This window comes from Staurois parvus, unplaced genomic scaffold (assembly GCF_062004578.1).
Source record: "Staurois parvus isolate SC_StPar_1 unplaced genomic scaffold, SC_StPar_1.0 ptg000181l, whole genome shotgun sequence".
NCBI lineage: Eukaryota > Metazoa > Chordata > Amphibia > Anura > Ranidae > Staurois > Staurois parvus.
In genome coordinates this window covers 360663-376153 of record NW_028317977.1, presented here as the reverse complement: position 1 = coordinate 376153, position 15491 = coordinate 360663, and the positions used below count along the sequence as shown (strand labels likewise).

Sequence of the window (15491 nt, the reverse complement as noted above, 5' to 3'; positions counted from 1 at the left end):
TTACCTGTCCAAATATGTTAGTCAACAGCTTTGGCACACTTACTTTTTCACATGACCGTATGTATAAATGTTATGTTGTTACTATGTGAGAAGGGAAGATGTTTCCCCTATGCCCACGTAGTCCAGTGTTGACAGAGCTGGAATATGTTTCACCGTGACCAGTTCCTAGTGTCATATGTCCATGTGGCAACGTGGGGTTTTTAGCCTGACTGTACTCATTTGCACTACATTGCACAAAACCCGCGCACAATATATTCTTGGAAAAATTCATTAATATTTATGCTCATATATGTATTGGTGTGCACGCAGCGTTAAACTACTGACCAAAAATGCAGATTTTCCTGGTTTACAAGGTGCTTGTTTACGTGACTGTATGCAAAGGCATGTTATAAATATTGGGCTACATTTTACCTCAGTAAAAAAAAATGCTGCACTGAGTTTTTTGTAAGCTGCAGTGTGCAAAAGGCCATATTGTCTTGTGAACTGTCTTGAGAAAAGCGATAGCACTGTATGCAATTTTATTCAATTTTTTTTCTTTTTTTTTCTTTTAGCAAAGTGTTGACATACCACTCCCTGAAGGTAAGAAGCCAGACCTATTTATTATTATTTACTATAATATGAATTGTACACTTCACTTTTTTAGAAACAAAATATTAAAAGAGAAATATGGGTTTTTCAGAAAAAAAATTATACTCAGGTGGATGCTTCATCTGTCCCCCACCGCTTCCGCACTGAGAACTGAGGTATCAAGCACTGCTGATCACTCAGTTCTCCCCTCCACTCTGAGTAGAGAGCCTTGACTGTCAGTCTTCACCTCTCTGCTGTGCCCCTCCAGCGGTCACTGGAGTGCCGAGCTGGTGAGGGGAGAAAGCAGCTAGCTCAGTCTCCCAGAGAAGCTGTTAAGAGTCTGAACCAGCTGCCAGCCCAGCTTCTGGGAGGATCCTGACCATATTGTTGGAATCTTTTCAAATCCTGGACCGGATTTGTGACATCAGCCAAAAGCAAGATTTAGCCCGCTGTTGGCTGAAAATGGGTCACCGAAGTGCAGAACAAACTGAACTCCTGTGATCCATAGGAGAATCATAGCCAACATAGTTTTCGCCATACTTCTCCTTTCATAGACAATTTTGGTTTTAGGTAGAGCCATCTATAATTCTTATATTAGCTCACAGTAACAGTCAGCATTATGGCATGAGTTGTGTGTTGCATTAGTTTGTGTCTAATTTTGTCTATACATATCAGTTACTAGACTAATATCCTGTTTTCTATAACATACTGTATATTGATACCTTATAACAGATTCATAAGGAATCGAGAGGCAGATGTATTAAGTTATTTCAGAAAAACCGATTAGTGAGCCATATTCTGGATATCCAAGTCTTTGACCTGTAGTAGAGTCAGTATTATGCTTACTTTTAGGAATTGTTTTGACAAACTGAACTATATTGCTGTTTTGAAAAGCCGGGGAAATGTATTCTTTTTTGACAGTGGGGTTTCTGTTCACTGCTGCATTAAAGTGTATGTCAAGTGAAACTTTTTTTCTTATTTAATATGGCGTGGGACTCCATTGTTATTTTATTCACACATGAGGTTGGGGGTGGTAAAACCCCACAGTTGAGTCACACTTTTACTGCCTCCAACCACTCAACCTTTAATTGCAGAGGTAGGGGCCAGGAGTGTACATATGATGGAGCCGCAGCAGGAATACCCCCTGATACTTTTAGCAGACTTGCCTACCACCTAACACAACCCAGTGAATTCTGCCATTCTACAAACATCCTGCAGCCACGTGCAATTCACACAGTTGCAGCATGCTGTTGTGGGATTGAAGGGGCTAACGCAATCAGTGAAGAAGTGATTCAATACCTGTCAAACGCTGTCTGAGGAGCGATACGAATGCAGATTGCTGTTCAGAGAGCAAAGCTTATTTGAACAAGCCCTAACAGTAAGGGCCTGGGCTAAAACTCTTGTGCTAGCCATAAATTACACAATTTTCTTCAGTTTCCTTTAGATTTACCATCAACCATGTAGTGCAAAGGTCTCTCTGATTGCATACAAGTAGAAAGTGTTTTAGGTTTGACCTCATATTATGTGGTTTTGGTATATCTAAAGGAAAATTGTGCAAGAAACCTGTAAAGTATATGGCCAGTCTTAGGTCTTGTGTGGATGGTATCAGCTTGAAATGCATAGTAAATGGAGGGCGTTTTTGCATTGAAGTGAATGGAGGGCGTTTTTGCATTGAAGTGAATGGAGGGCGTTTTTGCATTGAAGTGAATGGAGGGCGTTTTTGCATTGAAGTGAATGGAGGGCGTTTTTGCATTGAAGTGAATGGAGGGCGTTTTTGCATTGAAGTGAATGGAGGGCGTTTTTGCATTGAAGTGAATGGAGGGCGTTTTTGCATTGAAGTGAATGGAGGGCGTTTTTGCATTGAAGTGAATGGAGGGCGTTTTTGCATTGAAGTGAATGGAGGGCGTTTTTGCATTGAAGTGAATGGGACGCGATTTTTGCATTGAAGTGAATGGGACGCGATTTTTGCATTGAAGTGAATGGGACGTGACTTTGCATTGCAGTGAATGGGAGGCGACTTTGCATTGCAGTGAATGGGAGGCGACTTTGCATTGCAGTGAATGGGAGGCGACTTTGCATTGCAGTGAATGGGAGGCGACTTTGCATTGCAGTGAATGGGAGGCGATTTTGCATTGAAACCAATAGGTGAAAGTTGTGGAGAACTGAATGACGTTGCGATTTCTGTACACATACGTGTGAACCCAGGCTAAATGTAAAAAACCCCACCTGCCTGGCACCTGGAACTGCATGTCCTGGGGACCGGGCGATATAAATCGTGTATCGTGGGGCTCGCTATTTAGGTGATGATTTTTAAATTATGTCTCAGGAAATGCACCATCAAGGTTGCTTTACCAGCAGTATAGAACCTCTGAAAATAAGAGGTAGACTTCAAGAGTCAAAGTAAACTGCAAATATATTTAGACAAGTGCTCCTCAGGATGCGAGTATATTGCATCCAAAATACAGACCGTATCTACTAACCACAATCTTAATGTGCCAAAATACTAATATGTGAAAAAATTTTAAAAAATGTAAATGATATAACAAGTGCAACAATTATATCTTAAATATCATCAAATATATCATATCCATAACCACTAATATATGATTGACAATGTGTCCATCATGCAATATAACTATGTTTAAACGTCCATGAATAAATGTGCAAAAAAAAAAAGTCCTTGTTATTTTTATAAATATTCTTGTTTTTAAACACCACCACACTGTCAAATCCCCACCGGACAAATTGAATGAGCTCACCAGAGCTCCATGCTGGTAATGTTATAAACCAGCTAATAAGCAGTGGCTCTGGGAGCAACGATCTGCAGGAATTCTGACAGCCTCTACAACTCTGTGGATGAATCCTTGTGTGTGTATGTACATATGTATGTGTGTGTGTGTGTGTGTGTGTGTGTGTGTATATATGTATATATATATGTATGTGTATATATATATATATATATATATATATATATATATATATATATATATAAAAACACCATAGAGAAGGAGGCTTCATAGCGTAACACCATTCAAATAATTTTATTCCATTAAAGAGCATAAGCCGCACTCACAAAGTGAAGTGTCATAGCCGACCCCAGCAGTAACCGCATGTGTGATACAATCCCATCAGCTCTGGGCTCATCAAACACAGGCAGCTCACCTGTATGTGGTGATGTCACCTCCAAGGCCTCGGTCTTCCTTTCCTTTCCTGTGGTGTCATATATATGTACGAGGATTCATCCACAGAGTTGTGGATGCAATATACTTGCATCCTGAGGAGCTCTTGTCTAAATATATTTGCAGTTTACTATTCTTGGTTTCCAAGTATTAGATAGCTGCTCCTCCCTTCCATTTTTTTAATAGTGTATATATGTCTATTGGCGCGGTCCAAACGTAATATACATTCAAGAGTCAAAGCTAGCCCCCAATTCCCCGGTAAGATTATAAATATACAGTGTGCTTTCAGTTGTGTTCTATTGTTTGAGAAACATGCAAAGTGTTTCCTTTCAGCTTCAGTTACTGTATAGAAACATCTAGGAAAACCGGTAAAATGATGGTGTTGCTTAAACCAATGTTTCTCAACCTTTTTTCAGTCAAGGCACCTTTTTAAAATTATGGACAATCTCGATGCACCCTATTCTTAAATGTAGAAAATTCAGCTAATAGTTTTGCATAGTGCAGCATCCAGACATGTTGGAGGAGCTCACCAAGGAGCCCTGCATGTCTCATCTGGGCTCCACTGGATGTATTGTAATGCAAATCGCATTGCAATACATCTCTACCTGGCTATTCTTGCTGGGGATAGTGACAGCGGTGACCCCAAAATTGACGTTATACATGTCGCTTTCCGGGTCACAGTAAGAAGGAGAGCAAATGTGTGTCCGCTTTCCTCTCTTCCTTCCTCCTGCCGGCATCCACCATGTGAAGCTCAGATAACATGGCAGGAGCGCCGAGGGGGGCACGTTAGTAGAGGCTGTGGACGCAATGCATCTGCCCAACTGCTTCCACTTAACAGGCAGGAGTCTGCCTGTCAGTTTTAGACACAATCCCAGTGGAGGTGGATACATCCACTGGATTGTGTGTAAAACCCCCTGCTGTTAGGTACAATGTATGGACCTGGCAGGAAAAGGGACATTTTCTTATCTATCTTGTGCCCTTACCCCAAGCATCCAGAGGAGATTTCTCTCTATTGTTTGAATGTTGTCAGGTCTATAAGGCTGGCCATAGATGATGCAATTTTCCCCATCAACACAATTGGTGTTGATGGGGCATCCCTCCCGTGGAGCTATTGTGTTCTCCCGGCAAGGAAGGGGGCACAGAGAGCCGTCTCTGCCGGGAGAACACAATGAATATTGCTAGAGGTTATAGCATGAAAAATCCAACAGCCTGCCCATAGATGGTTCAAATCTCAGCCGGTCCCTGCTGACTGGCTTAATCTATCTGACAGCCTATATACAAAAACACACTAGATTTTTTTTTCCTGCTAACAGGGTCTTGAAAAGGACAAAAATAAACCTAATGAAAAGAATCTGCACTGTGATAATGTACAATATTGTGAAATGATGTAGCACCAGTAAATACAACAAAACTATACAAATAAACAGTGTTCATTAGGACAAAATTGAAGTCTCTGTTAAATCAAAGTCCATGTATATTTATATAAAACATCTTCCACCATCCAGTAGATTGTTGTAGTGTAACCAAAGCACCACCACTGTAATAAAATGCATACTCACCAGACCATAAGCTGTAATAAGTACAGCAGACACAGAATGTTTCTTGGGCACAGATCCTCCCCAAGTCTATGCACTTCCATTCTTGAATCACTCCTCTTAGGAAGCAGCAAAAGGCAACTCCCACTGGAACAGATGGAGATCACCAAGGAGCCAACAGAAAGCCAGTAATAGTGTAGTAGTTTAAAAAAAAAAAAGTTTATAGTAGAAAAGAGCCAGTCATCCAGATGAAACAATGTGACGTCGAAAAAAACAGTAAAAATCACTAAAGGAGCTGCTGACGACCTGGAGTGAGGTCAACACTGAGACTCTATCCTGACTAGTTTCATCCAAACAGACATTCTCAAGTGATCCCTTGAGTGTAGGAAGGTGTTTGTGCCATTACAAGGGGAGTGACTGGACTGTGTATTAATGTGGTGGACTGTTGTTGCACTTCTTTAATTTGGACATTTTCACGTTTTTTGGATTATTTGCACTGATTTGTGATGTTTTGCACATTTGTTATGTATTGCACTTTACTGGCTCTCCCAAAGGGAGATTTTGGCAGTGGTTTTATATATTCTATGGTTATATCACTTTAGGTATATTATATATTTTTCTATGGATTTACACCGAACTTATGCACTTTACACAGTATTTATACAAGGCTGATTGTATATAATTAGCTATCTAAAGGTTTTAGCACTGTCCGTTTTTTGGTTTGCATATTTTTGAATATCATTTTGGATATCTGTACAGCAGCTGTTGGGTTGTTTTCTGGGCACTAATGCAGAATTTTCCGGTTTATATAGTAATAAACCCCTAACCCTTCCCCACTCTTTTCTAAAGGGAAACAATATTTTGGTTAGGGTTGTTATTTAAATGAGGAATGGAGGTAACATCATTGTCTTCTGGATGAATAATATGAAAGTATATACTGTACCGTAATTTGCAGCTCATGTGCTGCCTTTGTACCAAGATAGACTGGGAATCTCCATTTGTATTCTGTGCCTACATCTTGAAATGTGTCAATGATAAATTTCATATCTTGTCAGGTCTGTAAGGCTACAAAAGCAAAATCTGAGTATATCATACCTAGGATGCTATTTTTGAAACATATTCTCTAGCTGAGCAATAGAGAGGCTTCAATATATTTTGCTGTTTATTACCAAGACCTGTTTTTTCTAAAATGTTTATCATTCCATAAGGATCAATGAATTTGAATGTATACAGCAGACCTTTCTCTTTCTGCATTTATCCTGTCTCCTGCCTTGCATGCACTCCTTCCTCTCTCCCTATATGCACATTTTTTTTGTACCGTTCTACCATATTTATTTTTAACATGTTGCAAAGCTGAACTCTAGACAAACAGCTAATATGAATTGTATTTCTATCTAGCCCTTTTTGTGATTCATACACCTCTGGCAGACAGCACAGCCTGGAGACTGTTGCTACATTCTACAGTAGTGTCACAAGAAAGGTGCAGCAACACTGATTCATCATCCGCTGATCTCTCTTTTATTGACGGTCTGCTTTCTGTCAGCACATGTGCATGCAGCAGAGGCTGATTAACTTCCAGGGGATGACAGAGGCTGACCTAAAGACAAATTGAGATACATGGATGTTAAATGCAATAATACTTCAATTTTTACAGGAAGACATAATTGTATTAAATATTATAGTATGTTTTTTTTTTATATCTGCCAGGAGTTCAGTTTTAATTTTATTCACAGTTACAAAAATAGCATTCTGTTTTTTGGCTGAAATTGAACAAACATAACCAATTTTAAGAAATCCAAACTGTGGAAAGATATGTTTCTGAGCTATCCTACAATTCTCTGTGGCTGTGAGTTTTGCATGGCTTTTTTGCATCTGTGTGTCAATTAATGCAAATGCATCTCTCCCTAGACAGCGAATTAATGAAGAACCCTTTGGTTGTTAATGCCCAGCAAATGGGATTTCATCTTGAAGAAATTAAGAAACTCATGCTAAAGAAAATAAAAAATACAGGAACAAATTACACATTAATGGAGGTTTTGGTACCTGATTTATTAAGTTCTCAGACTGAAAATGGGAGTGTGATGCCCAGTGACATTGGTAAGGGTGAAAAGATTTATGAAATTGATTTTCTGGGAACTATGTGGGATCTTTCCTTTGTAATCACATAATGCAATGTTACAAAACTGGGTTATTATACAAAAGAATGTGAGTCCCAAAATCCTTGAAAATACTTAAATGCGCAGAGGTTTCAGGAGGATTTCAGAACTGAAGATATTTGGTATTAGTTTACGCACTTGTCACTGTAACTGAATGGAAAACTATAGTGTATTTTCAGTCCGCACAGAAAGCTGGCTTAGCAACTTTAATGTTTAACTTATAGTGGTTGTAAAGCCTAAACATTTTTACCTTCATGCATTCCCTGCATTAAGGTAAAAAATGGTTCAGTATGTGTATTGCCCCCCTCCCCCATTTACTCCTGCTGCTGTCAGTCAAATCCTGTGACATGGGAACAGGGGATGGGGCTTAGCCCCCCCTATTTGTGTCTATAAACACAGGCAGCATGGTTCAAGATTGAGCCTGCAGGTGTGCCACAATAGGAAGCATCTTCCTACTGTGGCACACTAAGAAGATGAGGAGCCAGGAGCACCAGTGGGGAACCTGAAAAGAGGAGAACTGGGGCCGCTCTGTGCAATAACATTGTGCAAAGCAGGTAAATACATGTTTGTTATTTTATAAGAAAAAAAATGACTTTGCAAACCCTTTAATGCAATTTTTGATGTGCACATTTTTACATACTTGCACTTTAATAATTTTGTTATTGAATGTAGGGATTTGTAGATTAGGAACTAGACAGAGCTCTCAGTGGCTTAATGCTATCACTCTGCTTCCTGCTTCGGGCTGGTACATGGGCCGAATATCAGCCTAGATGGTTTGGTTAACAGAAACTGCCCGACATTCGGCCCGTGTTTACAGCAGCTTGTCTGGCTTCTGGCAAACAGCAGCCAATCGGCGCTTTCAGCCAATGGTTTCCAACGCTGACCCGTATATTCTGGCAGGAAGGGGGGGGGGGTGCAGTCCACATGTCAGAACACTATAGCTTAACGGAGAGATCTCTTTATTAACATTGCATAGTTAGTATGGCGAGCTCCTCAGTTTTTTTTTTTTTCCTTCAGCCCACTGGGTTGAACGAAAAAAAAAACTACCTGTGTGTACCAGGCTTTAACAGTTGTTCAGTTGAGATATCCACTACACAGGAAGTATATTTTTATTGGGTTAGCTGGTTCACATACTTGAAGTTGTGAAAAAAAGCTGAGACTGTATATGTTAAACCAATATGTCTGCCCACTTGAACATATAAAAGATACAAATGATGCATAGATTTATTTTTAAATATTAACACACATTAGTAAGATTATTTACAACAAGCTGCTATTTTATGTGTGTATATAAAATCTAACTGAAAAGTCTGTACATTGCCTGTGCATGTGAAGGTAAAAAAACAAAAACATATTTACTACAACTTTATAGTTAACAAGGCTTAAAATTTTGAGTCTAGACCTACTATCCAGGCACAAACCTTACTCTCTACAATTTGCCACGCCCCCTTAAAGCTTATGAAATTACATTTTTCTTTAGAATAAAGAGTACAAAATATATAAAACTGCAATTATAACATAGCTTTATTATGTCAATTTAAACATAACAGCAATAGCTTAATAGCAATAGGGTGCAATCAAAATATCAAGTTACTAATTAACTTAGCACAAGGGAAAAACATCCCCTTCATTTTGCTCTCTGCAGATGCAGAAAAAGCATTTGATGGGGTCAGCTGGATTTTTATCAATGCCACCCTGGCTCATGTAAGTTTGGGGACCAATATGATGACATGGATTGGAGCTTTATATTCATACACTACAGGCACCCTCCAGGTCAATGACTCTATCTCTGCATCCTTCTTGATTAGCAACAGGACATGTCAAGGATGTGCCCTATCTTCTTTAATTTTCATATTTTCGTTAGAACTGTTCCAACACACCATCAGAGCAAATAACGCAATAACGACTTAAAACTGCTAAGCTCACCCATAAGGTCACAGCATATGTTAAAGACCCTATCTACTTTATATCGTCCCTCCTGCCCACAATCCTTATCAGTCCTGCTACAAGAATTGGAGAGATATGGGGATCTTTCCATAGACAAGATTAAATCTGAGGCCTTAAATGTTATCTTGCCACCTGGGCAACTCGAGCAACTCTTCATCCCTTAACAAATAGCTAGGTACATTGATCTCTGCTAATTTGAAATTTACCTTCAAATTGTATTTCCGCCCTTTGACCAAAACCATTAAATCAGACCTTCGAAAATGGAACTAGGAGGTGTTCACCTGGGTTAGTCTTAATATTGTCCTGACACAAGGCAAGGGAAAGCGGGCCTCGTGTCCCCCAAGGCGGCGTAGAGTGGGCCTTTTCCCCCCCCCCCCAAGGCGGCATAGAGCGGGCCTCGTGTGTCCCCGTCCCCCCCCAAGGCGGCGTAGAGCGGGCCTCGTGTCACCCCCCCCCCCACCAACCAAGGCGGCGTAGGGCGGCCTCGTGTCCCCCCCAAGGCGGCGTAGAGCGGGCCTCGTGTCGTCCCCCCCCCCAAGGCGGCGTAGAGGCGGGCCTCGCGTCCCCCAAGGTGGCGTAGAGTGGGCCTTGTCCCCCCCCCCCCCAAGGCGGCATAGAGCGGGCCTCGTGTGTCCCCGTCCCCCCCCAAGGCGGCGTAGAGCGGGCCTCGTCCCCCCCCCCAAGACGACGTAGAGCGGGCCTTGTGTCCCCCCCCCCCCCCAAGGCGGCGTAGAGCGGGCCTTGTGTCCCCCCAAGGCGGCGTAGGGTGGGCCTCGTGTCCCCCCCCTCCCAAGGCGGCGCAGAGTGGGCCTCGTGTGTCCCCCCCCCCAAGGCGGCGCAGGGCGGGCCTCGTGTCCTGTCCCCCCCCCAAGGCGGCGTAGAGCGGGCCTCGTGTGTGTCCCCCCCCCAAGGCGGCGTAGAGCGGGCCTCGTGTGTGTCCCCCCCCCGAAGGCGGCGTAGAGCGGGCCTCGTGTCCCCTCCCCCGAAGGCGGCGTAGAGCGGGCCTCGTGTCCCCTCCCCCGAAGGCGGCGTAGAGCGGGCCTCGTGTCCCCTCCCCCGAAGGCGGCGTAGAGCGGGCCTCGTGTCCCCTCCCCCGAAGGCGGCGTAGAGCGGGCCTCGTGTCCCCTCCCCCCAAGGCAGCGTAGAGCGGGCGTCGTGTCCCCCCCCCCCCAAGGCAGCGTAGAGCGGGCCTCTCCTTGTGTCCCCCCCAAGGCGGCCTGGAGCGGGCCTCTCCTTGTGTCCCCCCAAGGCGGTGTAGAGCGGGCCTCTCCTTGTGTTTCCCCAAGGCGGCGTAGAGCGGGCCTCTCTTTGTCTCTCCCGCGGTGGCGGCAAACAAACTGGAAGTCGTAAACCGTAAGTTGGCTTCACAACGAGGCCTGGAGCCGAATAGAACGCAAATCAATCCCCAGGGCCTGGGGATCGCATTGCAAGCCACCCGCTCCATCTGTGCTCGCCACAAAGGGATTTCCCCTTGCATTTGGTGAGCGGAAATTTCAAGCCCTGTTATAGTATATACATATTTACTTTCTTTAGGGTTAGTTCACACTAGATGCAGTTTAGTGCACTTTTTTTCTGCATCAAAAATGCATGCACATTGTTTTCCATGTATTCCAATGGCCCTGGTTCACACTAGTGTGGTCAGTTCCAGTCAGTTTCCGGTGCAGAAAAAAAAAGTAGAACATGCTGCATTTTTTCTGCATAGAACCATACTGGAACATGGCAAACTGCACTGGAAATGCGTGTGGTGTGAATTGTAAGCAAAAATGTATCCGGAATGCATCTGGAGTGCATTTTTTGTAGTGTGAACCGGCCCTTAACCTCCCTGTCGGTATTCCCGAGTGTAGCTCGGGGTAACATTTCAGTACCAAAAGCGGTAACCCCGAGCTACACTCGGGAATACCATGCAGCACTGCTCCGGCATGTGTTCTTCACTTACCTTACCCTGCGCTCCCACGATGTGTCCCCTGCAGCGTCCCCGGCCATCTCCTCCGGCCGATGCCGGCATCCGGCTTCTGTGTCCTGTCCCTGTGACGTCGGGACGTACGGGCGCCGCCGGTGGCGGCGGGAAATTTTAAAAATTTTAAAAAATGTCTTTTTTTTTTTTACATTTTACATAGTAAAACATTGCTGTCTCAACCAATTTCACAGACATATTGTCCCTAGTGTTTTGTCCTGTGCCCTGCCTGCATTTTGTCTGTTCTTTCTGCCTGGAAACTGAGAAATGTCCATGGCGTCCAAAAAGTGTCCCTTTAGGTCAAAAGCGGTTTAGATCAGCTAGAGAACAGCGATAGTAAATCAGAACCACTTGCAGAATTGAGTGATAATGATTCGTGGGGGAAATTCTTCATCAGACACTGAAAACGATTTTGCGACTGAGCTCAGCAATGTGCGAACTTGGCGCTCTATTTCACATTTCAGTGTTTTTGGTTTGATTATATTATTGAATTAAATTTTTTATTATTTTTATATTATTTTTATGATTATTTATTAAATTATAATTTATGATTTTGGGTTTCAAATTTTATCATACCCGGGATGTTTACTAGACTCCTGTTCGGACAGATTTCAGTGAGTTTTTCCTAAAAATTACAGCCTACAATAAAAAAAATACATATTTCCATGCAAAAAAATGGTACCGCTTTCAGCACCAAAAATCTGAAATAATCATACCGCCAGGGAGGTTAAACATGGTTACTATACTTGTTCATGTGCCAAAAATGCACTGCGTAGTTGTTTTTGCTAAATTAGTATATCTGTCCCACTCTCCTAGTTTAAAAAAAAAATAATTGTCTTGCAGTCCAAAATAAAAACTTGGAGGGCTAAATAGGCTTTTTAAGATAACACAGAAGGCATGCACAGGTCAGTGGATAGTACTATATTTCTGACATGATCACCAGGTAATGTCTTTGTTGTTCATTAAGGGACACAAGGTCAGAAGGAATTCTGAGAAAACTGGGTAATACTACAGGACAACTGGACACTCTCAACAAAAAAAGATATTGAATAGCGAGTATAACTTCTCCTGATCTCATGATGCTTCAGTTTCTTTCCAAGCGTCTTAGCAAAATGGATGCCTTTCTCTTTAAAACCATTTCCATTGGCTTTTGTTTTTTTAAAACAGTATATTATATCTTCTATTTGGATTTCTCATTTGCTGCAGATCCATGAGAGCTCATTTTGAAGTTTTATGGATCAGCTGAGGTGCTGTCTTGGAGGCTGTACCTGGGCCCCACTGTCAACAGGGCTTGCCTTTTGTGACTTTTGGGCACGGGTTCTGCTTGTGGCACCCTCCAGACACCTGTTGTCCTGTGTCTGTTAGCCACAGAGCACTTTACAGATTCAGAGCCCTGATACACCTGCTGGCATATGTCCCTTAGGACTCCTTTGGAAGCATGCCCACTGGAAGGGCAAAGACGGTCTGGTATGACCTATCTTGCTGGATCTAGCATTGGCCTGGAGCATAATTCTACACCAGGATTCTGTGCCTGTGGAGATTCAGGCTGCTGATTTAACTCCTAGGCTTGAAAATACTATTTCAGTTTTTGTTGATGCTATGTGTGCACAGGTGGATATGGAGCAGCCTGTGTCTGAATTCTCTAAGGACACTTGTCTGGGCTCTCTTGAAAGTTCCCAACCTATCAAAGTGTTTCCAATACACTTGTTAGTGCGTCCTTTTTGTTTTTTTAAGGTGACTGATCACTGAGCAATATCCTATTTAATAGGTGTTTATTAAGAAATAGGTAATTCCCTTTGTGGACCTTGCCATTTCTTGCCTAAACAAAATATTGTCCCTTCCTGTTGAGAACATTCCCATGTTTAAGGACCCAGTAGATAAGAAATTGGAAACCCTTTCCAAGGCTTTATTCTCCATGACAGGCCCTGCTTTGTGACCTGTCAGCCTTGGGGTTATTAACCAAGAATATGACTAATGCACCTGAATCAATCCTAACTCACCCTTTTGGTTTTGAAACAATTTGAATTGAGACCTGTACAGTTCAAATTCATATGCCTGTAAACACTGTTGTATTTACAGGCATGTGAATATAGTACATTAATTACCTGAACGAGTCTCCTGTCTGTGCATAAGTGGAGGACTCTGGCTAAACCGCTTGTCTGTAAAACCGTGCAAAAAAAATTTACTATGAATTTACTTTGACAGAGAACATCTCTGAATTTGTGCTTTTCTGGACAAGTTTATCAAGGATGTCAATAGAGAGCTCAAGCCTTTGCTGGAAAACCTACCTCTGAAGCTAGAGTTCCTTTTTATTTCTGCCAGACCTCCAAGACCAGGACTCTGTTCCATTGCAAGTCTTGGACCTCCAAACCTTCCAAGCTTGCAAGCAAATCCTCTTCACTTCCCAAAGTGGGGGAGGGGGGGGGGTCTCTTAGCCTTTACAACCACAAAGTGCAAACGTTTCTTGGATTTGTGGGCAAAAGATGTGGAATCCTGGGGATACAAGTTAGAATTGCAGTCTCTATCTCTGCCCAGCATCATGTTATTAAAACTGCCAACCTTTCCACTAAGGCTAACAGACCTCCACAGTGCGCTGGCACAAGTCTTCTCGCAAGGAGTCATTGCCATTGTTCATGACAAGGAAAGGTTTCTTCTTAAACCTGTTTTGCTGTGGGTTCACAACATTATCAGTTTGTTGTGTTGCCCTTCCCTTTGTTCTGTCCACTGCACCTCAAGTATTCACCAAGGTGCTAGACCCTGTGCTTGCTCTGTGCGTTGACGGGCAATTCCCATTGAAGGATATCTGGACAATTTCCCGCAGAGAGAACAGTCTGCTCAGACCCGGATGATTAATATCCAAAAGACTGTTCAGACGTGACAAAGGTTATGTTAGATCTTGAATACTTCTCAGTCTAGAGTTTTACTTTCACAGGACAAACCCTAACTTTCTGATCCTCGATTCGTACTCTGCAGTCCAGGATCTGTCCAACTCTCTTATTTTGTGTGAGAGTGCTGGATTTAATGGTGGTATTCTGTGAGGCAATCCTATACACTCAATTCCACTCCAGGCAATTGAAACTCAGCATTCTGGCTATGTAGGACAAGAAGGTACAATCTTTAGACCTACCAGTGTGCCTGACACCCAGGACCTGGTGGCTCACAAATCTAGCCCTGGAGTCATGGTAGTTCTTCTTTCCAGTGGTCTAAAATATTCTTATGACAGGTACCAGCCTGAAAATCTGGGTAGGAGCTCTGGACACCCTGTTGATGCAAGGGTCACCAGAGAAAAGCTGTCTCCCAATCCACATACTAGAGCTACAAGCGATATGGTTTTCACTTCAATGCAGGACCTCTTGCCTGCAAGGTCATCTAATCAATGTTCAGTCAGACAATGCAACAGCTGTGTCATATATCAAACATCAGGGAGGAACATGAAGTCTCATGTCTCAAAAAGGAAGCCACCCTGAACCTTGACTTGGGTGGAACTTCAGATTCTAGCTCTGTCCGCCTTACATATTTCAGGCACAGAAGTTGGCAGACGAACTTCCTCAGTCAACAGCATCTGGAGGAATGGTCTCTCTTTCTAGAGGTGTTTCAAGACCTTTACCACAGGTGGGGAATACCAGACAAAGACCTCCTGATTTCCATATGCAGCAACAAACTTCAACAAGTTTTTACCAAGGTCCAGGGATGATCTAGCGTTTGCAGTGGATGCCCTGGTGATTCAGTGAAATCAGTTTAGCCTAATCTCACTCTTTCCTCTGCTGACACCTCTTCCTCACCTTCTCTGCAGAATAAAGAAGAAGGGTACTCAAATCATACTAATTGCACCAAACCGGTCCAGGTGTATGTTGTGTTTAAACCTCATAAGGCTCCTGACAGACTCTCTGTGGGTCCTTCCAGATGTCCAAATCTTTTGTCTCAAGCGCTAGCATACAACCCTGTGACAGACCCAATCGGGACAGGGGCTTTTGGAGGGGACTGTAGTCTAGCCCCTTGCCTACTGACAATGGCACTGGCATCTGAGGGGGCTCTATTCTTTGGGAGGTGTGTGCGTAGGGGGGACATTTGGAGCAGTTTTTACATTGGATTCAAGTCCATGTCTCCTCAACACACACAGACTTTGAAAACTGGAAGACCAGGATACAGATTT

General features: G+C 42.9%; 1 protein-coding gene across 6 annotated transcripts in view; it reads left to right on the top strand.

The window, feature by feature from the left end:
• The window catches only part of XIAP (X-linked inhibitor of apoptosis), a 45667-nt gene that overhangs the window by 27094 nt on the left and 3082 nt on the right, over positions 1–15491 (top strand). For 5 of the 6 annotated variants that reach the window (XM_089677201.1, XM_089677200.1, XM_089677199.1 and 2 more), the window contains exons 5-6: positions 552–579; positions 7190–7378. In XM_089677201.1, coding sequence (XP_089533327.1) covers positions 552–579; positions 7190–7378 — 217 coding nt within the window. The remainder of the gene's footprint in view (positions 1–551; positions 580–7189; positions 7379–15491) is intronic. The other variant, XM_089677205.1, reaches the window with a different exon arrangement.